This window comes from Stegostoma tigrinum, chromosome 8 (assembly GCF_030684315.1).
Source record: "Stegostoma tigrinum isolate sSteTig4 chromosome 8, sSteTig4.hap1, whole genome shotgun sequence".
Classification (NCBI taxonomy): Eukaryota; Metazoa; Chordata; class Chondrichthyes; order Orectolobiformes; family Stegostomatidae; genus Stegostoma; species Stegostoma tigrinum.
Window position 1 is genome coordinate 58,737,866 of NC_081361.1, and position 26,048 is coordinate 58,763,913.

At 41.9% G+C, this 26,048-nt stretch overlaps 1 protein-coding gene across 4 annotated transcripts in view; it reads left to right on the forward strand.

The window, feature by feature from the left end:
• Positions 1-26,048, forward strand: part of patj (PATJ crumbs cell polarity complex component) — a 347,670-nt gene that overhangs the window by 49,990 nt on the left and 271,632 nt on the right. For all 4 annotated transcript variants that reach the window (XM_059647917.1, XM_059647916.1, XM_059647919.1 and 1 more), the window contains exons 14-18: positions 340-396; positions 2,761-2,895; positions 3,829-3,990; positions 8,509-8,577; positions 10,649-10,780. In XM_059647917.1, the coding sequence (XP_059503900.1) occupies positions 340-396; positions 2,761-2,895; positions 3,829-3,990; positions 8,509-8,577; positions 10,649-10,780 (555 nt within the window). The remainder of the gene's footprint in view (positions 1-339; positions 397-2,760; positions 2,896-3,828; positions 3,991-8,508; positions 8,578-10,648; positions 10,781-26,048) is intronic.

Genomic DNA, 26,048 nt, shown 5'->3' on the forward strand with positions numbered 1-26,048 from the left:
TACCCATTTGAGATTATTGTCATCTGGCTTCTCGATCCTGATCACTGACAAACCAAAAAAAAAGTTTAAATTGGGGACTGTAGTTTGCAATGACAAAAATGATGACCTTTTTTATTACGAATGGAGATCATGGCAAACCCAAAATTATGATATTGTATATATAATTTTGTGTCATAATTGAGAGATTATTTATTCACTCAATAAATTAAGACTTCATCTTATGATTACTTGCTTCCATTGTGTTGTAACTTTTACTCAGAATGGTGACCTGTAACATCAATGGAAGGTTAAAATGTTGAATTCTGTCAAATTAGCTCTACTTTTCTTATTTATAATTAGATGCTTGATTTGGAGACTGACACTGACGGTGATCTAGAACTGCAGAAGTACTCCAAGGTAATGACATCCAGTATTTTCAGACCCTTCATGATTGAAGTGGGTACTTAGTCATTTTTTAAATCATTATTGATCCATGTCTTTCACGTTTCACTTTGTGGAAATTTTAAGTTAATGCCTCAAAGAACAAAACCTTTGACTGAATACATAACTGCACTAAAGATTTGCAATGTGCTTGGAAAAGGCAACGCAAAGGCAGGCAATAATACTAGAGAAAATTTGGTCATGTTTGTTTCACTAGGCTAACGAGTAGCATGTAAAATAACCTGTTGGTGAGGATGTAATTCCCAGAATAAACCCCAAAGGATGCTGTGCATTTGTATGAGTTCACAGTCCAAAAGCACCATGCATTTGATGACTATTGCTCCAAGTTTTATTTGTTGGATTTAGCAAGTTGAATCATTGAAAAGCTGAAGAATTGAAGAATATGTTGCTGTTTGGAATATCCACAGGAACTAGTACAGATATTGAAATGCTGTTAATGTCTAAATAGTATGATATCTTGAGAACTCACTATCATAAATTGCTTCTCAGAGGCTAAATCGGAAAAAACTGCATAGCAAGCAAATAAAAAGTCTGAAAATAGGACATTGGTTTCTGCCTTTCAACATTGCAGAACAGTTGAAGCTCCATGTAATAGTCTGAATAATAATAGATGAATAGCTTCACACTGCTGCGGACAATGATATCAAATAAAATGGCAATGCGGAAAATCACCATATCAGGTTGCCAAGAGGCTAAAATGAATGATCAATTTCTTGAACCAATTGTGTTGAGTTGGATGCATAACATTTAAAAAAAAGTTTAAATTGGGGACTGTAGTTTGCAATGACAAAAATGTTGACTTTTTTTCGTAAGAATGGAGATAATGGCAAACCCAAAATTATGATATTGTATATATAATTTCGTGTAATAATTGAGAGATTATTTCATTCACTCAATAAATTAAGACTCCATCTTAAGTAAGTATCATGTCTGAGGAAAGAAAATAATCCAGAAGAGACATTAACATAAAAGGTGAAGACAGAATTCTATTTTTTTCTATAATTCAGACAGTTAATGATTGTATTCAGGGGAATTAAACATAGCTACAATTGTCTTACAAGTGCAGAAGTATTGTATTGCAAAAATAATGTCAAAAACTGTTATTCTCTTGAAAATACAAGACATGCGATAGCTTAATCATGTGTATTTTTTACCCTTCCATGTCATGTTGTGGTTCTGGCAGTTGTTGCCCATCCCGAATTGACTTTGAATTGATTCGCCATTTGCAGAGCAGGCTGAAATAATAGCTGAGTGTTTAGAGTCTCATGTAGGCCAGACAAGGATGATAGATTTTTGTTCCAAAAGGACGTTAGTGAATTGGTTGGGTGTTTGCAACAGTCACTGACAGCTATTATGGTCACTGTTATGATCTCTGCAGATGATAATATTGTACATGTCAAATCACAGATTAAAACCTGGTTTGATAGAGCATATATCTGACTTTTGCAGTTGCTTCAGATGATGGTCAGTCACTGAAACATTTCCACACAAGGCTGCAGATGATCTTTAACAGCAGAGCAGAAGTTTATTATCCTAAGTAAGAAATAACCACATGCAACCCAGTTACCTAATAACTATATGTGTTCTATAGGACATTGGCATTTAAAGATTTTAGGACCAACTTATTGTCAAATAATTTGAATTTAAAATTGAGTTTCTGATAAGTCCGACTTGGCATTGAGAAAGGTCAAAACATATGCCCTTTTAAGGAAATGTTTAATGACCTCACCATTGTCCTCAACATTTTACTGCCAATGGGATATTTTAGAGTTCTGAGGAAGGGTTGCCAGACCTGAAACGTTAACTCTCTTTTGTCCTCCACAGACCTGCTGAGCTTTTCCAGCAACTTTTGTTTCTGTTCCTGATTTAGAGCATCCGCAGTTCTTTTGGTTTTCGTTGTAGAAATCAAATCACTTCATGAATTGGCAGCCAACTTGCCCACAGCAGGTTCAACAACAGTGATGCAATTCATGTCCAATTCATCTGTTTCAAGAGGCGTTAAAGGAATAAATGTTGACCCAAGGATCAGAAAAAAAAATCTCTGCCCTTCTTCAAATCATGTTCTTGAAAACGTTACTGTTCATCTGAGAGAGATCAAACTAGGCTTCTGACTAGCATTTCATCTGAAGGACAATTTGGGCACACAGTACAGCAGAAAGTGCTATCGGTGAGGTAAAACCACTCACTGTTGTTCTTTGTCTATAGTCAGTGGTACATGAGCCATTGGGGCAGATGGAACTTGAACATAGCTGGATGGAAAACTTGAACATTTGGTCTTTTTGTATACCTGTCCAAGTTTTTGACTTTGTTTTAATCTAGCTGTTGCCAGTTCCTACCCGGAGGTTTGGAGTGGATCTGAACTCTTTTGATGGACACCATTGCATTTCATCAGTTGTTCCTGATGGGCCAATAGGACAAACTGGATTATTACAACTAGAAGATGAAGTTTTAGAGGTATAGTTTTTTTTTGTAATTAGTAAATCAATAAACATTGGAAATTACTCTGCAATTTGGTCAGAGTTATTTTTGGTAAGCAAGGTGACATGAAAATCAAGAGTCAGGTAATCATTGTGAAATAATTTAACGTTTCTTGTGTGTATCTTAAGAAATCTTTGTTCATTAGATATTATTCATATTTACTTATTGCTTAAGTCTCAGACTCGAGGAGCAAGAAAACTTATTCTAGCTTCTTGGTACCATATGTTTTAGTTTGCTATTTATGAAAAAAACGATTTTGATTTATCTTTGGCACAGTTTTTTTTCTGCTGGTGTTGCGTATGGCTCAGCTTTACGTATTCAGATGCATTAATGGTGAGCTTTATTTTAGTGGCTTTATAGGAGCCACCATAGTTATCATTTTTCAGGTTACAGTGTCATCAAACAGTTTTACTACTCTCAGTTGTCTAATGTAAGTGCCATTCTGCCAACTTTCATTCTTCTCAACTTACTAATTAATGAGTCAGTGAAAGTGAAAGTTCAAGTAATGCTATCACATTATTAAAATAACATTTCTGGGTTAATAAGCAAGACACTGAGGTTGAATAGGAGTGTGTTCTGGTCCAGTTATTTGAATGACTAATGCGATTAAGAAGCTGTTAGTCTGATGAGTGGTTTAGTCAGTTAAGTTTGTCTGCCAAGTGCATTTGAAAATATGTTGTGATATAAGAATTTGTCTAAGTAGAACCGAAAAGGAACTGCAAGTGAGGTTTTTGGGATTATATCAAGAGAATAGCTTCTCAAAAGTGCTGATTAAAGGGACTGGAAATCAAGATTTTTCTTTTTAAGAAATTCTTCTGGACCTTATTTTGAGTATGTTATGTACACCTGTCAAAAAATATATTAGTTTTTGGATTAAACTATCAACTTGATGTTTGTTTTGTCCCACAGGTGAATGGAACACAGTTGTATGGAAAATCTCGGCGTGAGGTGTTTTCCTTCCTAAAAGAGGCTGCTCCTCCGTTTACTTTGGTCTGCTGTCGACGACTATTTGAAGGTGGAAAAGAGATGCCCGTGGATGAACCCAGTATTATACCAAGTCCAACATCCCAGGTGAGGTTTCAGAATTAGAGTCATCTGGACAGAAAGGTGTGCCCATCATGTAGATGTGATGCATGATTTTATTAAATGGCGGAGCAAGCACAAGGGGCTGATTTGTTGACTTCTGCTCCTAGTTTGTACAGTCTGTGAGTGAAGAGAATTGACATACTTGCAGTTAGTTGGTTCTCATTTTCAACCTTTATTGCTGGCTAGTTGCACTGCAAAATGGTGAGTCTGATGTGTGATGCAATTCTGAGATCCTGCTGCAAACCCCCCACTTTGCCTACTCATGGAAACTAGGTCCCTCAGTCCCAGACCAAGGCTGCAGAAGGTTTAGCCCCTAAACAGGCAGTGTGTAGGGCTACTGGCACTTGGACACATCTTGTTGCTTGTGACCAAAGCTCCTAGCAATCAGCAAGCAGTTTCTCTGTCTTGTGAATCTTTTGGGAGTGCTTAAGGCGACGAGAGTTAACCTGACAACAGTATCTGGTTTTGAACTCAAAGGTGGATTGATGCAATACTAATGCCAATTTATGCCACGAAGTTGGTGCCACATGTGGCGGTTTACATTCCTTTAAACCGATCTTGAGAGATTGGGTGGCGATCCTGACATTTAGGTTGATCAGATTCCCCCATAAACTTTAGTCATGTTCCTGCCACAGAGAAGACAGTTTGTTTTGCTGCAGAATGTTACCAGAACACTGGAACCAGCAATTAGGAATAATAAGCTATTCTGTGGATAGCACGATCATTGAGGATGCTCTGAAGATGACAGATAACCATTGGAAGAAGTGGATAGCAAACCCATAGGGAAGGAAGTTAGCAAATTGTTTGCCATTGGCTATGACACTGTAGCACCTGAACCCAGCAAGCACATGTGCAGCACATTGGCACAATCCTCTCTGTTTCAGCTGGAGGGAGGGTTAAGTTTCTTAGGATAATCACGATGTAAAATTTGTGATCCTGTGCACGAATAAGAGCAATCGCAGTGATCTCAACAGATATTGAGGATTCTCCAAGGTTTGTGTCTGCCATCAGCTCGCTTAATGCTCATCTTTTCAAATCTTCCTTGTTTGCGTATCTTCAGTCTGGCATTTACTTCCCCCACAGCACTGTGGCAATGTCTGTCCAAATTACTGCCTGGGCTTCACTTTTACTCCATTAGCGAGCTGCAGATGCCAAAAGAGGATGGATTTTGAAGGAGACATGCAGCTGTCTTTCTCAAGCGGCACGGTTGCTCAGTGGTTAGCACTGCAGCCTCACAGCGCCAGAGACCCGGGTTCAATTCCAGCCTCGGGTAACTGTCTGTGCGGAGTTTGCACATTGTCCCCTTGTCTGCATGGGTTTCCTTTGGGTACTTCGGTTTCGTCCCACGGTCCAAAGATGTGCAAGCTAGGTGGATTGGCCATGCTAAATTGCCCATAGTGTTCAGTGGTGTGAGGGTTTATAGGGGGATGGGTCTGGGTGGGATGCTCCACAGGGCAGTGTGGACTTGTTGGGCTGAAGGGCCTGTTTCCACACTGTAGGGAATCTAATCTAAAGCTTATTCGTTAACCTGCTCTTGCTAATTAAACATGGGGAGACGGTACCTACTTTTGTTTGATTCAGCAGAAAACCCTCCTTGAGGATCTCCATAAAATGGTGGTGGCTGGGATAGAGCAGGAACAGGGTCATTTAAGCACTGTAATGTTCGTGCTGATGTAACAGTGGTTATGTCAGGGCCATTGGACGTGAGCTTTGTCTTGTCATTGTTCCTTCATGTGTAATTCCACCCCTACAATATTGCTGGCTTCTGCTCCTTATTGTGACTGAAATCTATAAAAGTGGTTAATGTGTTTGGTGGTCCAGAGACCCTGCTACAATTAGAAATTTAAATCTTGGTACCAGAGTACATATTAGAATTGAAATATATGTCCCTTTGTGCATATTCAGGGCAATATATATGATACATGTTGCAATTGTGTTTCAAGTTTGCAATACAGTAATGTGTTACCATCATGTTGGATTAATAAATGTGAAAAATATGTAATGGCATAAATTTGTACATCTATCACTATTTTCTCTACATAAACAATGTTAAGCTGGATATCTAAGTGATCTTCATAAAATGTACAATAGATTAGCTTCAAGATGGTATGAAGAATAAATTAGTTAAGAAAAATTTTGTGGTAGTAGTGAATTGAAGTAACAGCTGGAATCAGTTGAACATAAATATTCTGGATGGATTTATTGGCAATAACAATAAAATGCTGGAAATGCTCAAATTTTTTGGCAGTATCTGTGGTGAAAGAACCAGTTAACATTTGGTGGGGGGGGGGGGGGGGGTTGTAACCTAATGTCAAAGAATTTCTCACATTTTCTGTTTTTGTTTCAGATTTCCCACATGTGCAAGATTTTGCTTTGATCAACGTAGGATTTTTATCTATTAGACTTAGGAGGTTTTTCAGATTTAATTAACGTTGACATTTTCACAGGTAGTCTTGAGAAACTGGGGAGGCTGCAGAAACATTTGGACAGGCCAGGAGAGTGGGCAATGAAACAGCAGATGGGATACAATGTCTGAAAGTGAGCAGTAGAAAAAGTAGAAACTTAGGCTCTATTCTAAACAGAGAAAGGCTTTGGAAATTTGAAGCACAAACACCCTTAGGAGTCCAAGTTCAGGATTTTCTTAAGTTAACATGCAGCTTCACATGTCATTTAGGAAGGCAAATGCAGTGTTAACATTCATTTCAGAACAGCTAGAATACTAGAGTCGAGATATACAGCAGGACAAAGGCCCTAGTGAGATCACATTTAGAATATTGTGAGCAGTTTTTAGGCACTGTATCTAGGGAAGGATGGACTGATATTGATGTGGGTGCAGAGGTGGTTTACAAGTGCGACCCCAGGCGTGAAGGTCTAGTCATATGAGGAGCAGTTGAGGACTCTGGCATTGTCATCAATGAAGGTTAGAAGGATGGGGGAGAGGGGGTGGTGGTGGGGAGTCCAGATCTGATTGAAACTTAGCGAATACTGAGAGGCTTGGATAGTGTGGCTGTGGAGAAAATGCCTCCACTAGCAGGAGAGACTAGGACCTGGGGGCACAGCTTCAGCATGAAGGGACAGTTATATAGAACTGAGATAAAGAAGAATTTCTTCAGCCAGAGGTGGTGAATCTGTGGAATTAATTGCTGCAGAAGGCTGTGGAGGCCAAGGCATGTGTGTATTTAAGACAGAGATAGACAAGTTCTTGATTAGTAAGCAGATCAAGGATAATGGAGCGAAGACAGGAGAATGGAGTTGTTTCTACATATCATGCCATGATTGAATGGTGGAGCAGAATTGATGGGATGATGGAATCATCCAATTCTGCTCCTCAAACTTAAAGCCTTATTTTTATGACTTGGAATCATGAGAAGGCTGATAGTTCAACTGAGACACAGAGAAAATTATGCCGTTAATGGGAATAATTGTTCATGAGGCAGCCAAAGCTAATAAATCTTGGAACTATAAGAGGGTCAATGCAACTTTGTTATCCCATACACAGTAATGGCTCTTTGATATTCTTGGGAAATGCTGCGGTGGTTAGCTCATTCGCCAACTTATTGGTAGCTCAGTGGACCAGCCACCTGCCAGGGAGAGAGAAATGAATCCATGAATCTCTGATTCCCATGCCACAAAGGCATGAAGATAGGTCAGATGCAAAATTTGGTTGCAATTATTGATCAGCAAGGTTTGCTGCTTTGGTCGAATTTCAAAATTCAACATGTAGAAATCTGAGATTTTTATTGGTATTCTGAAATTGCAATCTGTAATGCGGTCTGTTTGCCATTATGACCTTTGGTTTCAGGAGTGCACATAATGTTACATTGATTTTATGATTTTTACTAATATTTTACAATTAGGGAATTCACCAGTGTTTCATTTCTGTTAATTCGTTAGATGATAGTGTGTGAAAACACACTCGGAAACAGTTAAGTCATTACTGAACACTTGCTTGAAATGCGGAACCAATGAGAGAGCAATGGCAAAGCTCAAGGACCATCGTGAAACTGGTCTGAAAGCCCACAGACATTTCTCCACACATATTTCCATACAGCTTGCATGCTAGGTGTACTGACTTAATTTTGCAGCCAACTAAATCATGTGCTCATGTCTGAATATTTTATTGTAATAAATTTATTACTTTTGTATTCTGATGTAATTTCTCAATGATTTATATTTGATATAACCTTGTATTTTACTCGTTTGTTTATCCTGTCAAAGTAATTCAGTCTGACATTGCAATTCAATTTTTGTCAGTTTTTTTTGTTTAAGGTTGCCAAAAGCTTGTTGAAAAGTAGAATTTTTGTGTAGTAATATTTTGTTAATGTGAAGTTTTTCTAAGCACACCTGCCTGAGATTTGAATATTTTGCTGAGAACAAGATTTGCTGATAGTGTGTATTTCACAACATTTTTTCTGATTTTTGCTGAATGTTTTCTGAGATCATTGCTGCTGGTAAAAGCTTTAACTGTTACATTTCTAACTATTTTTGTATGTTTTTATTTAGACTGCAGAAGATGCTGATCTGGTGATTAGGCCACCATCTTCCTGGAATATAGAAAGTTGTATGAGCCAGGTAAATGGAGGATGGAATTTTTGTTGAAAATTGCAGTCTTCAGTGATGGATTAAGTGAAGAGAGGAATGAGTGTGAATTTGCATGTGTGTTTCAATGACCCGCTTTCTCTTTTCCTGTCGTATCTTTAAATTAGTTTGCTCTTGCTTCCAATTTCTATATTCAGCAATTGTGTGAGATTTGTGAAAGCAGCCCGATACATCTCTCTCTACTCTTGTCTTTGTCTGTCATGTTCTGACTAATTGGAAATAGTTGTTTGGAGTTTTTAGAGCCTTATACGTGCATCTCAACAATATGCAGTGATGTTGAATCACTAGAAATTCCTCTTCCATGTAACTGGTGGCACACATTTTGGAGTACTACAATATAGTTTTTATTTCTTAATAAAAACGCAAAATGCACAAAATACATTGAATAATTCCTGCCAAAGCAGTGTTCATTTGATTTTATACAGGAGTATAAGGACACAAGTCATGTTGTGGCTATACAAAAACCTGGTTAGACCCCACTTAGAATAATGTGAGCAGATCAAGTCACCTCACCTTAGGAAGAATTTATTGGCCTTTGGGAAGTACAACATAGATTTTGAAGGATGATACCTGGACTTCAGGAGTTAAGGTCTGAGCAGTTGTTGTGCACCTTAGACTTGTTTGTTTTAGAATTTAGAAGGTTAAGGGGTGATCTGATTGAAGTCTTCAAGCATCAACAGGAAAAGGCAGGGGAGATGAAGATTGTAAACTAGGGCGTAGTCTAAACTTGAGGGAAAGACCATTCCAGAGAGCTGTTTGGAAGCACTTCTATATACAAAGGGTTAGACTGTCTTCCATGAGTGGCAGTTGATGCTAGATCAGTTGCTAATTTTACATTTGAGAGATTTTTTTTTATTTAGCCAAATCATGAAGTGATATGGGCTCAAGGCAGGTATGTGGAGTTACGTTGCAAAGCAACTATGATCTCATTGAGTGGCAGAACAGGCTCGAGGAGCTGAACGGGCTATTTTGGTTCCATGGACGTGGGGCTTGGCAAGTGGTGGCTCGCAAATTCCTGAGACCATTCAATGTACTGGTTATAGTTTTTCTTTTGGACCAGTTTTGGCCCAGAGAAGCTGGAGCTTGGGGTGGTTTTGGAGTAGGGTAGCGCTTGAAGTTAAAGTGGACTGGTGAATGTGGTTTTGGTGGCCGTTGATGGCTCTCCTGCAGCAACCTTGACTTTTTTTGATCTTTTACTTGACCTATTACGACCACTCACCAAAAGCCAAATGGAACTTTCCATCCAACTTGCAGGCCATTACACCCTGCAACCACCAAGAGACCAAATGTTGGTAACAAGACCTCTTTACAAGGTTCCTCCAGTGAAAGTCGCGCCCTGCCCCCCCATCTCTCTGGCGCGCGCCCTGCCCCCCCCATCTCTCTGGCGTGCGCCCTGCCCCCCCCCATCTCTCTGGCGCGCGCCCTGCCCCCCCCATCTCTCTGGCGCGCGCCCTGCCCCCCCCCATCTCTCTGGCGCGCGCCCTGCCCCCCCCCATCTCTCTGGCGCGTGCCCTGCCCCCCCCATCTCTCTGGCGCGCGCCCTGCCCCCCCCCCCCATCTCTCTGGCGCGCGCCCTGCCCCCCCCCCCATCTCTCTGGCGCGCGCCCTGCCCCCCCCTCCATCTCTCTGGCGCGCGCCCTGCCCCCCTCCATCTCTCTGGCGCGCGCCCTGCCCCCTCCATCTCTCTGGCGCGCGCCCTGCCCCCTCCATCTCTCTGGCACGCGCCCTGCCCCCCCCATCTCTCTGGCGTGTGCACCCCCCACCCCACCTCTCTGGCGTGTGTGCCCCTCTCTCACCCCTCCGTTGCACTTGACACCTTCCATCTTGGAGAGTGAGCCTGTCAATGTGGAGGTGGAGGGCCTTATTCTCGTCCTTTGTCCTTGAGAGCCTACTTGCCATCCTTAATGAACAGTAAGTACAAACCCTAAACCTCAATGGCTGGCTAGGAAAATATATGACAAGTGTCAGATATCAACAATGCAGGTTAGGACCCAGAAATTCACCCTGTATTGCATTTACAAGTTAAGATTTTTTCCCCCCAAAGGTGGACTTCGATTCTGAAGCAAATGCAGAAGAGGATGAAGTGGGAGAGTTAGCTTTATGGACTTCAGATGTGAAACTGATTGAACTGAATAAAGGTTCAAAAGGTTTAGGTTTCAGCATCCTGGACTATCAGGTATTTAGCAATTCCTAAAATACATATATTGTTCTAATGACACACAAACTTTAACTTCTAGGTTGTATCGAAGAGCTTTTTAAACAAATTTTGAAATCTAGATGAGAGATATTTGAGAACATTTGTTTGAAAATCTGAGCATAACACAAGGTTATTATCGACATCCGTTCTATTTCTGGTACTCAGCGTTAATAATGCAATACAAAGGAATTATTTTTTAGTTTTAGATTTTGAGAGTCTTTTTGGTTTTAATAGCTCACTTCTACATTTAGAAAGTAATTTGGAGTATTCTCATAAATGCCACGGTAACATCCTTGAAAGTGGGAATTTAAAATTTTTTGTATCGTTGAGACCAGACTCTACTTAGGACATTTTTATATGCTTTTACCGAGTGCTGCACACCTTAATCCGGTTGATTTTCTTGCTTGATTCTGTCAGCTAATATATTAGATTTCCATAAAATCTAAAGAGTAGGCCTTTTAAGCTTGCTCTGCCATTCAGTGGGGTCATAGCTGATGTGACATTGCTGATGTTCATTTGCTGTGTTTTCCCCACAACCCATGATTTCCGTACTGGTTAAGCATTTGTCTATCTCAGCTTCCACTTGTTGAAGGTATGCAACAACTAAACCCAAAATGTTTAAAGGTTGGGGTTGTGAATGTATTAACACCCCTTAATTTTTCCAAGTGTACGGGACCACATATTTTTCCCTTTTGGAAAATAAGTTTCTAACAAAAGAAAAGACATAGGTCATGCTGATCAGCTATCAATTTGAAGAAGTATCATCTTCTGACAGAAAACTGTATATCATCATTGCTAAAGTCAGAAGAATTGTGAACAAAAGTTAACCCGCCTATGTGATCTTCAGAATTTTGTTTTCCGTTTAGGCTATAAATAGGAGTGGATGTCAGACACTGCTATACAGCTGACAACCAGGAGTGTTGCAATTTGGAAAGGTCATGTAATGCAGGTTTAAATTGTACAAAACATTGTTTTAGGAGTAATGAGATTGTTACCTTACTGAGACAGTGATGCTGGGGGTTTTTGAGTTCAAGAAAAACTGCCTGATGACAGCTCCTGGATTGGTTGAACGGCAGTTACACACTGATGGAAACAGTGCGGCCAGATCATCCAGAGTGTGCAAGCAGAAAACAGCTTTCACTCTTCTTTGTTTCAGTGGAAAGATCAAAATAAAAACAAGAAACTCAAAAGAATTCTAATACAAAAAAGACCTAGATCCACTTGATTAGCTATCAAATTGAAGGACCTTTGCTTGACAGAAAAAAGTGTGTCATTATTGCTAAATTCAAATGAACTGAAAAACAACTTAATCCACCTGTGATTTGGATTTTTGATCCTCAAAGTTTTAGTTTCTCTGTTTAAATTATTTTCCATCCGTAATACTTTCGTCAAACCAATTGTCTTTTATCTGGCAAATTTGCAAACGAGGGGATGTGTGTGTATAAGGTTTAAAGGTAGATAATTTAGTGGTAGAATATTAATCCTTCCATTTTTTTCTGTCATTTCTTAAAGAAGTGTATTTACAATTTACTTCCTTTCCCAGTACGGGAATTGATAAATTTCCTGGCCCCGATGGGCTACATCGTAGAGTTCTGAGGGAGTTGGCTGAGGAAATAGCGGAGGCTTTGGTCGTGATCTTTCAAAAGGCAGTGGAGTCAGGGAAAGTCCCAGATGATTGGAAAATTGCTGTTGTAACCCCCTTGTTTAAGAAAGGATCAAGGCAAAAGATGGAAAATTATAGGCCGATTAGCCTAACCTCGGTAGTTGGTAAAATTCTAGAATCCATTGTCAAGGATGAGATTTTTAAATTCCTGGAAGTGCAGGGTCAGATTAGAACAAGTCAGCATGGATTTACTAAAGGGAGGTCATGCCTGACATGCCAAACCTGTTAGAATTCTTTGAAGAGGTAACAGGTATGTTAGACCAGGGAAACGCAGTAGATGTTATCTATCTAGATTTCCAAAAGGCCTTTGATGTGGTGCCTCACGGGACGCTGCTGAGCAAGGTGAGGGCCCATGGTGTTCGAGGTGTGCTACTGGCTTGGATTGAGGATTGGCTGTCTGACAGAAGGCAAAGAGTTGGGATAAAAGGCTCTCTTTCGGAATGGCAACCGGTGACGAGCGGTGTCGCGCAGGGTTCAGTGTTGGGGCTGCAGCTGTTCATCTTTATACATTAATGATCTGGATGAAGGGACTGGGGGCATTCTGCCGAAGTTTGCCGATGATACAAAGATAGGCTGCAGAAAGATTTAGACAGTTTAGGAGAGTGGTCCAGGAAATGGCTGATGAAATTCAATGTGAGTAAATGTGAGGTTTTGGCACTTCGGAAAAAAGAATACAGGCATGGACTATTTTCTGAATGGTGAGAAAATTCGCAAAACAGAAGTACAAATTGATCCTGGGAGTGTTGGTCTAGGATTCTCCTGAAGGTTAACTTGCAGGTAGAGTCCGTAATTAAGAAAGCGAATGTAATGTTGTTGTTTATCTCAAGAGGGTTGGAATATAAAAGCAGCAATGTGCTTCTGAGGCTTTATAAGGCTCTAGTTAGGCCCCATTTAGAATACTGTGTCCAATTTTGGGCCCCACACCTCAGGAAGGACATACTAGTCCTGGAGCGTGTCCAGCGGAGATTCACACGGATGATCTCTGGAATGGGATGTTTAACGTATGATGAATGGCTAAGGATCCTGGGATTGTACTCATTAGAGTTTAGAAGGTTGAAGGGAGATCTAATAGAAACTTAGAAGATAATGTATGGCTTAGCAGGGGTGGACGCTAGGAAGTTGTTTTCGTTAGGCAGGGAGACTAGGACCCGTGGGCACAGGCTTAGAATTAGAGGGGGTGAATTTAAAACTGAAATGAGACGACATTTCTTCAGCCAGAGTGTGGTGGGCTTGTGGAATTCATTGCCGCAGAGTGCAGTGGAGGCCGGGACGTTGGATGCCTTCAAGGCAGAGATCGACAAATTCTTGATAGCAGAAGGAATCAAGGCTACAGGGAGAGTGCAGGGAAGTGGTATTGAAATGCCCATCAGCGATGATTTAAATGGCGGAGTGGACTAGACCGGCCGAATGGCCTTACTTCCACTCCAATGTCTTGTGGACTTTGCTGTAATGAGTAATAGTATGTCAGGTAGTGATATTGTCCAAATACCATAAGGAGATATTTTGGAACTGAACTTAAAATTCCTTCGGCGGAACATGTAAAATTGCAGAAAACTGGATAAACAGGCATTTTGCCTGTCCAAGACATCATAAAGATGCCAAAACGTGGTACTTGTCATGTTGTTGGTAAACATGTAATCAAACCATACAAGTTTTTGAAGAACCAGTCAGTGACAGCAAAGGTAACTCTTTGTATTTCAACTGTTAATCTCTAACGAGTTAAATTTTCAAATTTTGGTCTGATTTTATGACCCAAGTTTTTCAGGACTTGATAAGTGGCTTGGTTACAAACAGTTAAAGTTCACAGCTTATGATTCGCAAAAACAGCAACTTAGATACTGTCAGATTCTCAAAATTGTGATTAAAGTCTCTTATCACAATTACATATGATTAGGATAAAGGATTAGATTTCCTACTCTTTGCTAGCAGAATTGCTTTCCCCAATTGAATCTACATGATGTGGTCTGTTCAAATTGATCAATATTCATGTGGTAAGAGGTCCGTTAAATTGATTTACGTAAAGGTTTGCAAGGTAAAAAGATTGGATTATATGTCCACTTTCCAGAGTGACCCAAATGGGCATACAAAGTAGCATCTAAAGCCTTCACAATCAAAGATGATGGAAAGGCAGCCATTCTACAACTAGAATGTTTCATGTGGGAGATGAAGTGTTGGTGTTATCACCTTTTATACGTTGAGCTTTTTGAAAGTGAGAATGAGTTGTCCGTACAAAGTAATTTGGAAGGCTAGTAAAGTTACTTAGTTGGTAGATGCTCCTGATGACAGAACGAGATTTTATTCTGGTCACATGAGTATGTTAAAATTATTTCCATGTAGGGAGAGGCATAACAAGGAACAAGGTTGTAAGAGTGGTGTAGCATGATCAGGACAGTGAGAGTGAGGCAGAAGAAGAATTATATAATTCACAGAGTGAACCTCCTACAATCTAACTAGCGAATACTAAAATACCTGGTGAGTTACATTACATATTCACATTGAGGAAAGATCTAGGAAGATTACTTATGAAATTCAATGAAATATGTAGAGTTACATCCTGATGTACTATGTTAGCTAGGTATGATAATTTATGGGAGTCAGGACCAATACAACCAGCATCCTGATCAGGTCAGCCCAAAAAGTCCAGCTCAAAGCCAAATGGAGATTCACTAGATGCTTGAAAATCATCAGGTTGAGCCTAACCAAAGCAATTGCAGTTCACTGGTGGTGTTAATTCCTGAACTAGATGGACTGTGTAGACTCAGAATGGAGTACAGAAACATAAGTGTAATAAAAACACCCCTTCAAATAGAAGATTATATCAATAGAGTTAATAGTACCTCATTCCTTTCTGAAATAGATCTATTGAAGATGTACTGACAAATGTCATTTACATCGAAAGCTAAAGAGATGTTAACCTTGATTACACCAGATGAGTAATATCAATGTGGATGGATATTGCTTGTGTTCATAAAATGCCCCAACTGCCTTTCAAAAACTTACGGATCAAGTTATATCTGAAGTGCCCGACTCTAGTATAGTTTATTTAGATCATGTTGTAATATCCAGTAACACATGGGAGGAACGTGTAAGGCAAGTAGAGGACCTGTTTAAGGAATTACATTTCGGTGACTTTCTAATAAATATTAGCAAGAGAATTTGCAACATTGCGATGAACCTACTTTGACCACTGGCAGGACGAGGGCAAGAACAACAGAAATGGAGCTGTGATTGAATTCTCTGCTATTACAAGTAAATGGTAAATCATGAGTTTTCTTGTAATGTGTGGGTTTATTCAGAGGTTTGTGCCTAACTTCAGAACAACTGTACCGCTGAATAGCCTTGTAATGAAAACAGCCTTAAGTGGTATGGTCAGCAAAATACCAAGTGGCTTCTGAAAAGCTGAAGGCAACCAAAATAAGTGAACCTGTGTTGGTAACCCCTCACTTTATGAAGACTTTTAATACCACATTTGATGCGAATGGCTTGAGGGTAAGTGCTGTAGGCTGATGACTCGGGAAGAGAGATGCCAGTAGGTCCTTCTCTAAGATATTAACCCAATGTCAGAAGAAGCACTCTACGGTGAAAATGAGGCTTGGAGATTATTATTGAGCTGTCAGTATTTTGAAGTCTGTATCCTCTAGTTGCAAAGAAACTAACATACACTTAGTAATCAGAGATAATGGGAACTGCAGATGCTGGAGAATTCCAAGATAATAAAATGTGAGGCTGGATGAACGCAGCAGGCCAAGCAGCATCTCAGGAGCACAAAAGCTGACGTTTCGGGCCTAGACCCTTCATCAGAGAGGGGGATGGGGGGAGGGAACTGGAATAAATAGGGAGAGAGGGGGAGGCGGACCGAAGATGGAGAGTAAAGAAGATAGGTGGAGAGAGTGTAGGTGGGGAGGTAGGGAGGGGATAGGTCAGTCCAGGGAAGACGGACAGGTCAAGGAGGTGGGATGAGGTTAGTAGGTAGCGGGGGGTGCGGCTTGGGGTGGGAGGAAGGGATGGGTGAGAGGAAGAACCGGTTAGGGAGGCAGAGACAGGTTGGACTGGTTTTGGGATGCAGTGGGTGGGGGGGAAGAGCTGGGCTGGTTGTGTGGTGCAGTGGGGGGAGGGGACGAACTGGGCTGGTTGAGGGATGCAGTAGGGGAAGGGGAGATTTTGAAACTGGTGAAGTCCACATTGATACCATATGGCTGCAGGGTTCCCAGGCGGAATATGAGTTGCTGTTCCTGCAACCTTCGGGTGGCATCATTGTGGCAGTGCAGGAGGCCCATGATGGACATGTCATCAAGAGAATGGGAGGGGGAGTGGAAATGGTTTGCGACTGGGAGGTGCAGTTGTTTTTTGCGAACTGAGCGGAGGTGTTCTGCAAAGCGGTCCCCAAGCCTCCGCTTGGTTTCCCCAATGTAGAGGAAGCCGCACCGGGTACAGTGGATGCAGTATACCACATTGGTAGATGTGCAGGTGAACCTCTGCTTGATGTGGAATGTCATCTTGGGGCCTGGGATGGGGGTGAGGGAGGAGGTGTGGGGACAAGTGTAGCATTTCCTGCGGTTGCAGGGGAAGGTGCCGGGTGTGGTGGGGTTGGAGGGCAGTGTGGAGCGAACAAGGGAGTCACGGAGAGAGTGGTCTCTCCGGAAAGCAGACAGGGGAGGGGATGGAAAAATGTCTTGGGTGGTGGGGTCGGATTGTAAATGGCGGAAGTGTCGGAGGATAATGCGTTGTATCCGGAGGTTGGAAGGGTGGTGTGTGAGAACGAGGGGGATCCTCTTTGGGCGGTTGTGGCGGGGGCGGGGTGTGAGGGATGTGTTGCGGGAAATGCGGGAGACGCGGTCAAGGGCGTTCTCGATCACCGTGGGGGGAAAGTTGCGGTCCTTAAAGAACTTGGACATCTGGGATGTGCGGGAGTGGTATGTCTTGTCGTGGGAGCAGATGCGGCGGAGGCGGAGGAATTGGGAATAGGGGATGGAATTTTTGCAGGAGGGTGGGTGGGAGGAGGTGTATTCTAGGTAGCTGTGGGAGTCGGTGGGCTTGAAGTGGACATCAGTTACAAGCTGGTTGCCTGAGATGGAGACTGAGAGGTCCAGGAAGGTGAGGGATGTGCTGGAGATGGCCCAGGTGAACTGAAGGTTGGGGTGGAAGGTGTTGGTGAAGTGGATGAACTGTTCGAGCTCCTCTGGGGAGCAAGAGGCGGCGCCGATACAGTCATCAATGTACCGGAGGAAGAGGTGGGGTTTGGGGCCTGTGTAGGTGCGGAAGAGGGACTGTTCCACGTAACCTACAAAGAGGCAGGCATAGCTGGGGCCCATGCGGGTGCCCATGGCCACCCCCTTAGTCTGTAGGAAGTGGGAGGAGTCAAAAGAGAAGTTGTTGAGTGTGAGGACGAGTTCAGCTAGGCGGATGAGAGTGTCGGTGGAGGGGGACTGGTCGGGCCTGCGGGACAGGAAGAAGCGGAGGGCCTTGAGGCCATCTCCATGCGGAATGCAGGTGTACAGGGACTGGACGTCCATGGTGAATATGAGGTGTTGGGGGCCACACTTAGTAATCACTCAGCTTTAGTACAGAAATTTTAAGATTTCAAGTGTGAGATTGTTCCATTGGAGTTTATTGGTTTAACATATCGTGTAAAAAAAAATTGTTGACTTTGCTAGGAGGATTGCAGATCAAGAATGAAGAATGCAATTGTGCTGCAAATGTTAAAGAATTCAGGGGGAACATTGCAATAAATGATTAAAGTCATGCATTAGGTATAAGCGAGTGTGGAAATAATGCATGTGCATTTTTTTCTGCTGTTTTGTATGTGTTATGTTTATCTGGTTAAGAAACACATTTTAAATTGGTGTTTCCTCCCTTTAAAGGAAAAGCATGTAAGGGGGATACATTTTTCCTTTATGGACTTTAAGCTGGAACAGAAGTGGGACACTGCTGAATTGGTGACATCTGGAGATCTCGGAATTTGGGAAAATCAAGTGGTACACATTTTTAGCTGTACAAGAAAATGTTGCTTTTGGAGCAGTGAAGATGTTTTATGGTGGGGTCAGAGTGACATCGGGATTTTTTGAATTAAGAAAATACTATTTGACAACAACCCTTGGATTGGTTGAGCTGCACTTTGTTCCAGACGGGTGGAAGCAATGCAGTCAGAACCATCCAAAGCTAGCAGAGAAAAAAAAATTCTCCTTTTCTCTTTGTGTGAGTGGAAAGGTTTTTAAAAAAAAACAAAAATACTTTAGAAAAATTGTAACACAGGAAAAATCTCCATCAACCCGTTCAACTGTCAGATGATAAATGACCATTATTTTACAGACAATAGTGTAACATCGCTTATAATATTGAAAGAATTGTGAGGGGCAACTTAACCTAGCTCTGTAATCTGGATTTTTCAACTTCCAAGATTTGTTTTACCAGTTTACAATAATTGCGTCAAATCACCTGTCTTTCTCTTTCACCTGTCTTTTTTGGGAACGTGTATGTAGGTGTGTTTGGGATTTGAAAAGGTGTAGTTTAGGTTTTAGATTAGTACTGCATGTGTTTATTTTTCACTTGTTAAACAATAAACCTGTTTATAATAAATTATTAGCTTTCTGTTAATGATACCTGGTGCAAATTGCTTTTGTCCTGAACAAGAATCAATCAGGTATATTAGAACATGAAACATAGAAAAGTACAGTACAGTACAGGCCCTTCAGCCCACGATGTTGTGCTGTGGATTAATCCTAATCCAAAAATAAAATAACCTAACCTACACTCTCCTCAATTCACTGCTGTCCATGTGCATGTCCAGCACTCGCTTAAATGTCACAAATGACTCTGCTTCCACGACTACCATTGGCAAAGTATTTCATGCACACACAACTCTCTGGGTGAAGAACTTCCATCTGACGCCTCCTCTATACCTTCCTCCTAACACCTTAAAGCTATGACCCCTCATGGCAGTCAATCCTGCCCTGGGGAAAAGTCTCTGGCTATCGACTCTCTCCACGCCTCTCATTACCTTGTACACCTTGATCAGGTCACCTCTCTTCCTCCTTCTCTCCAGAGAGAAAAGTCCGAGCTCAGTCAACCTCTCCTCATAAGACAAGCCCTCCAGTCCCGGCAGAATCCTGGTAAACCTCCTTTGCACCGTCTCCAAAGCCTCCACATCTTTCCTGTAATAGGGTGACCAGAACTGGACACAGTATTCCAAGTGTGGTCTCACCAGGGTTTTGCAGAGCTGCAGCAAAACCTCACGGCTCTTAAACTCGATCCCCCTGTTAATGAAAGCCAAAACACCATATGCTTTCTGGACAACCTTATCCACTTGGGTGGCAACTTTGAGGGAGCTATGCACTTTGAACACCAAGATCCCGCTGTTCCACCACACTGCCGAGAATCCTGCCTTTAATCCCATATTCAGCATTTAATTTCGACCTTCCAACATGCATCACTTCACATTTATCCAGGTTGAACTCCATCTGCCATTTCTCAGCTCAGCTCTGCATTCTGTCAATGTCTCGCTGAAGCCTGCAATAGCCCTCAATACTATCAACAGCACCTCCAACCTTTGTGTCATCAGCAAACACACTAACCCACCCCTCAACCTCCTCATCCAAGTCATTTATAAAAACTACAAAGAGCAGAGGCCCAAGAACAGAGCCCTGCGGGACACCAGTCAGCACTGACCTCCAGGCAGAATACTTACCATCTACAACCACTCTCTGCCTCCTGTCAGCCAACCAATTCTGAATCCAGACAGCCAAATCACCCTGTATCCCATACCTCCTGACTTTGAATGATATTGATCATTATTGTGGTTTAAGTAGGGTATTTACTCATTTGCCTTGACTTGTGGAACAATGGGGCTCGGTTATCAGCACACATCTCCCAGCCGTTAAGAAATTTTTGAAAAACTTTTTCTCCATCACTGTCTTTTATGCAATTGGGTAGATGCTCTAATTTTATGCCAGCAAGCTTTTTTTTTCCCCGAGGGAACATTTTAGCTGTTTTTAAAATGAAAAATGAGAAAAAGGCAACTTTTTAAAAATTTTTAAGTAATCTTTGGTAGCCTCCTGTACTGCAGTTATTTTAATAATTGAAATTCAGTGAGAATTGTGTTAGTTTTGGAATGCTCCTTGTGCTGGTTTGTGTCCCATGTACACTGTCTTGCTGTTTCTTGTTGGAAATGATTTCATCTGGAACAAAAATATGGCTCAAAATTAGATCGCTGTGAAAACAAATACAGTGCAACAGTTTATACCAATTATACCAATTTGACCTTGGCAAATAGAACATTGAGAGTAATCCATTTGTTAAAAGATTAATTAGGCTCCATTTTGCTTCCTTGCAAGAATGAACAGACAATCCTTACAAATATTCCTCAACGCTGAATAAAATCTTTATTCCGAAATCGATTATCTTGAATCTCTGATCTTTTGTCAACATTTTCAATGTGCAAATTATCCATTATATTACTCGCAGATTCCAGCAGTTACTGGACTTCAAAGTACTTTCGCTACTTTGAGGCACCTTGAACTTGTGACAGACCTTTTGTGAGTGTAATATGATTTTGTTTTATTTTGATTCAGAATTGTGTACAGCGTTTCCAAGTCTTTGTGAAATATTTGCTCGAAAGAGCTCTGTTATTGGTTGGAAACAGAATGCCAATATGAGGTAAAAGCAGAAAATGCTGGAGAAACACAGTAGGTCTGGCAGAATCTGTGGAGAGAAACAGAATCAACATTTTGGGTCTAATGATCCTTCTTCAGAACTGATTGTAATTGGGGAAAGGTGGTATGCATGCTGGTAGGAGTAAGAGTAAATGATAGTTGGAGATGGAGCCTAGAGAGTGTGACTAGCTGTTGAGCAGACATGAATAGATAGTGGTGAGCCAATGAGCAAGAAAAATTACTAATGGGGTGAGTAGTGGGTGAAAATGTATTGACTATGATCAAAGCAGCCCATGTGATTACAAGGTCTGGGTTGTGGGAGTGGGTGAAGGATATGGAAGAAGGTGCCCAGGCTCTCAAATTATAAATGCAGTAATTGAGCCCTGAAGGCTGCAGGGTCTCCAAGTGGAAAATCAATGTGTTGCTGGAGTACTGTAGTGTCGTCAAGACAGAAATGTTAGAATGTAAAGCATAAAACGATACAGCACAGGAATGGGCCCTTCAGCTGCTAATATTGTGCTGAACATGATGCCAAATTAAATTAATCCCTACTTCCAACCTTTGGTCCATATCTCTCCATTTCTTGCATATTCGTGTGCTTATCTAAAAGTTTCTTAACCACCCCTATCTTATCTGCCCCCACTACCACCCCTGGCAGTGCGTTCTGTACTCCTACCACTTGCTGTGTCAAAAAAAAAGCTGTCCCTCCCATCTCCTTTGTACTTTTTCCCCCTCGCATCTTGAATGCATGCCCCCTAGGTTTAGACATTTCAAATCTAGGGAAAGGATTTTGACCATCAACTGTATCTGTGCATCTCATAATTTTATACACTTCTGTCAAGTCTCCCTTCAGCCTTCACTGCTCAAGAGAAAACGACTTGAATTTTTCTGGCCTCTTACAGCTCATACCTTTTAATCCAGTCAGTATTGTGGATGAGACATGGAATAAACTGCACCTGCCATTTCTCTGCCCATATCTGCAACTAATCTATATCCCACTTTATCCTTTGAAAGCCTCCGATACTATCCACAATTCCACCAATTTTTGTATCATCGGCAAACTTACTAACCCACCCATCTACATTTTCATCCAAGTAATGTTTATAAATCACAAACAGCAGAGGTCCCAGTACGGATATCAGCGGAACAATACCAGTTACAAACCTGCAGCCTGAAAAACAACGTTCCACTATTACCGTCTGCCTTCTATGGGCAAGCTAATTCTGAATCCACACACTAAGTCGCTGTGGACTCCATGCATCTTAATCTTCTGGGTGAGACTATTTGAGGGACCTTGTTGAAAGCCTTATTAAAATCCACGTAGGCAACATCCACTGCTGTACCCTCAAAGATCACCTTTGTCACCTCCTTGCAAAAGTCAATCACGTTAGTAAGGCACGACCTGCCCTGCACAGAGTTGTGTTGACTGTCCCTAATTAGGCCATGCTTTCCAGATGTGTTTAAACCCTATCCCTTAAAATTTCTCTGAAATTGCTTCTCAACCACTGATGTAAGACTCACTTGTCTGTAGTTTCCGAGGTTATCCCTTTTGCCTTCTTGAATAGAGGAGTAACATCAGTTCCTCACCAGTTCTCTGGGCTGCCTCTAGTGGCTAACGAGGATACAAAGATCTTGTTCAAGGCCCCAACAATCTTCTCTGTTGCCTCCGTCAGTAACCTGAGTAGATGCCATCAGGCCCTGGGGACTTATCCACCTTAATTTTCTTCAAAAGACCTAACACCACTTCTTTCTTGTTCTCAAAATACCCTGGCGTATTAGCATGCTCTATGCAAATCTCACGATCACCCATTTCCTCCTGCTGAGTGGATACTGGTGCAAAGTACTCATTTAGGATTTCACCCATATCTGGAGAACACCGTGGTGTGCTGATGTGGCAGGCAACAGGAAGCTCATGATCATTTTTATGGACTGAATTTAGATGTTCTGCAAAGCAATTGCCTAGTCTGCCTTTTAGTCTCCGCAGTGCAGAACAGATCACGTTGAAAGCAACCAATTCAGTAGTCTAGATTGAATGAAGTGCAAGTAAATCACTGCCTCACCTGGAATGTGTGTTTGGGGCCTTGGATGGTGAGGAAGGAGAAAGTAAATGGGCAGGGGTTACAACTTCTGTGAGTGCTGGGAAGGTGCCGTGGGGATGCGGGAGTGTGTTGGGAGTGAAGGATGGTTGCACCAGGGTGTCCTGGAGGGAATGGTCCCTGTGGAATGCTGACAATTGTTGGGAGGAGACATTGTGCTGGAGGTGGTGGAAGTGATAGTTTATAAAATGAACGCCATCACTCACCCACATGCTGCAACACATCATGTGGGCTGCTTTGATCACAGCCAACCCATGTTGAGCCATTAATTGTCCCCATTATCAGTTTTCCTTTCCCCCTGCTCATCTTTATCTATTCCTTTGTCTGCCCAACTGCTTGTTCCCTCTCTCTGGACTCCCATCTCCACTTGTTTAATTCTCCTTCTGCCCCACCGTCTACACGTTTCCCCCGTTTTCCGACCCACAATCTGTTCTGATGAATGACATGAAATGTTGTCTCTTCTTTCTCTCCACAGACGATGCCAGACCTGCTAAGTTTCTCCAGAAATTTTTGTTTTGCTTTAACATTTCAAGCATTAGCAGTTTTGTGTTTTTTTTGTTTAGGGCTAATATGAGATGTTTGTTTGTTCATGAATTTATTGAGTTGGATTTTGCTGAGTATTTTCTGCACATAGTTTGATTTTTCTTGACTAATTATTTTACTAACTACTAATTACTGTCCAAATTGATTGCAGCACACCTGTCCCGTCTATTGACACCAGACTTTAAGGAGCTTTGCTGTTTGAATTTCAATGCAGAAATAGGGTGGCTGGAGGGAATATAATTTTTATTTGTATTTATAGATGGGAGTTGCAAAAGTGAACCCTGTGGAATCTCCATTACAAGGTGGAATGAAATTTTTAGTGAGGTAAATGAACTGAAAAAATCATGAGAGTGTTTCATTTAGATTGATTGATTATGTTTTCTTTTAAAATAGCCTCTTACTCACTTGCTGTTACAATTCTAATTGTATCCAACATCCTCAAGCAAATTTTTGACTCTTTGAGGAATGTTATTCTTCGAGTTTATTTTTCCTCCCAGTGTGCAATTTGGTAGTTAGGAACCATTGGAATTTTCATTAACAGTCTAACACACGATCATTTTTCTGGTTTATAAAATAAAGCCATTTAGTCCTAAAGCAGCTGGGTGCTAGGATATAGGGGCAGATTTTTTTCAGTGGCCAGACAGTCCTTATTCCAGAATAGATGGGACCCTGTGGAACCTCCGTTACATGCACTGAAGGAATTGCCTGGGCAATCCCATGACGCTGGGATCCCTCTGAAAGTCTCCATTTAAATCAGAGACTTTAATTCTTCTGATGTGACGAAATAAAATTGTTACTGAAGAAGTGTTAGACGACTAAATATGCAACTAAACTCAGGAGTAACAATTAAACAGACCCCATACTTAATTCACATGCCCCAACTCCCCGAGAGCAGTCGCACATTTCACCCATCTCGACCCAAAATAGCCTCAAAGTATCTAAGCTAACCTCCACACCCTGGACTTGACTATTCCTTTCTGTGCCAGACCTGATCCAACTCCTGAACTCCATCTCCCCGGCAGACCCCCAAATTCTTCTACCGCCCCCACCGTCCTTTCTGGAACCCATCTCAACCCAACCTACAACATCACCTCCACATATTCAACCTCCTTCCGCACTCATCAGCACCCTATAATTCGAGACCTCACCTGAGCTCCGACAACCTATCCCCATCTTTCTGATCCAGACCTGACCTCCAAGACAATGCGATCACTGTTCTTAGACCCAACCCAGATCCTTCGCTAATGGATCTGAAGCTGAGGACCAATGCCAACCTTGCTCAACCCAGTCTGCTTCGAAGAATTGCATCACTTATCTACCTTCTTTTCTCCCCCCCGCCCCCCCAACAACTGATATCAACACTCTTCTCCCCCCCCACCCCCCTGCCCCTCTCCGCGATCTTCCACCCTGGCACCATATTCACTTTTATCACCGTGTCTCCTTCTCATAGCATCCTACTATCCTGGCACCTTACCCTCATCCCAGCCTGCAAGCTTTCCAACTGTCGCCCAATTCCCACTGAAGATGGTACCCTACTAACTTTGCACCCTGGCAGCCTACCCTTAAAATTTTGCATTCTATGATCTAACAATACAGCCCCTCTGCAGTTGGTACCCTACTTAACTGACACCATACCCCCACTCAGCTGGTACCTACTCTCCCAACACCCTAATGTCATATTTACCTTGAATACTTACCCTTTTTAAAACAGTTGTCAAAGTAGCTGACAGAACCTTTACATTTCAGAATGCTGCAGTTTCCTGCTGTGAATTGGGGACATCACTTGCCACCTTCTGTCAGTCATGTGTTATGGAAGAACTGTCAGAATGGAATTACTGCTGTGTCTTCCTGCGGGAGACTTGAGTGGAATCTCTTCTCCGAAATGTAGAGCTCTCTTTCGTAACAAGAAAGTGGCCAGTGAGTGACAATTTGTATGCGATTGACACTCCTCAGAAGATCAGGCCCATCAGTGTCAGGTTGTTCCAGCAAGTGTTTAGTGGCAGTGTTTACAGTTATTAGTTTGGTGCTGGAATCAGAGTATCAGGGATAAGAAGCACAGGTATAGCTGAATTTGTGATGCCATTTGGGAGACAGGATGCCATTAGGAGGGATCTTAGGCAGTGCAAATATTGAGGCTGGTCTTGTAGTGGTAGTAGTCTGATGCAACAGTACCCTTGTAGATGGCTGAGGGAGGTCAGTATTCAGGAAAGCAGATGGGGGTAATTGTATCATTGCGAAATAAGTATTGTTGTGTGGAAACAGCAAAGAAGAGTGGTTCCAGTGACCTGGATATGTTG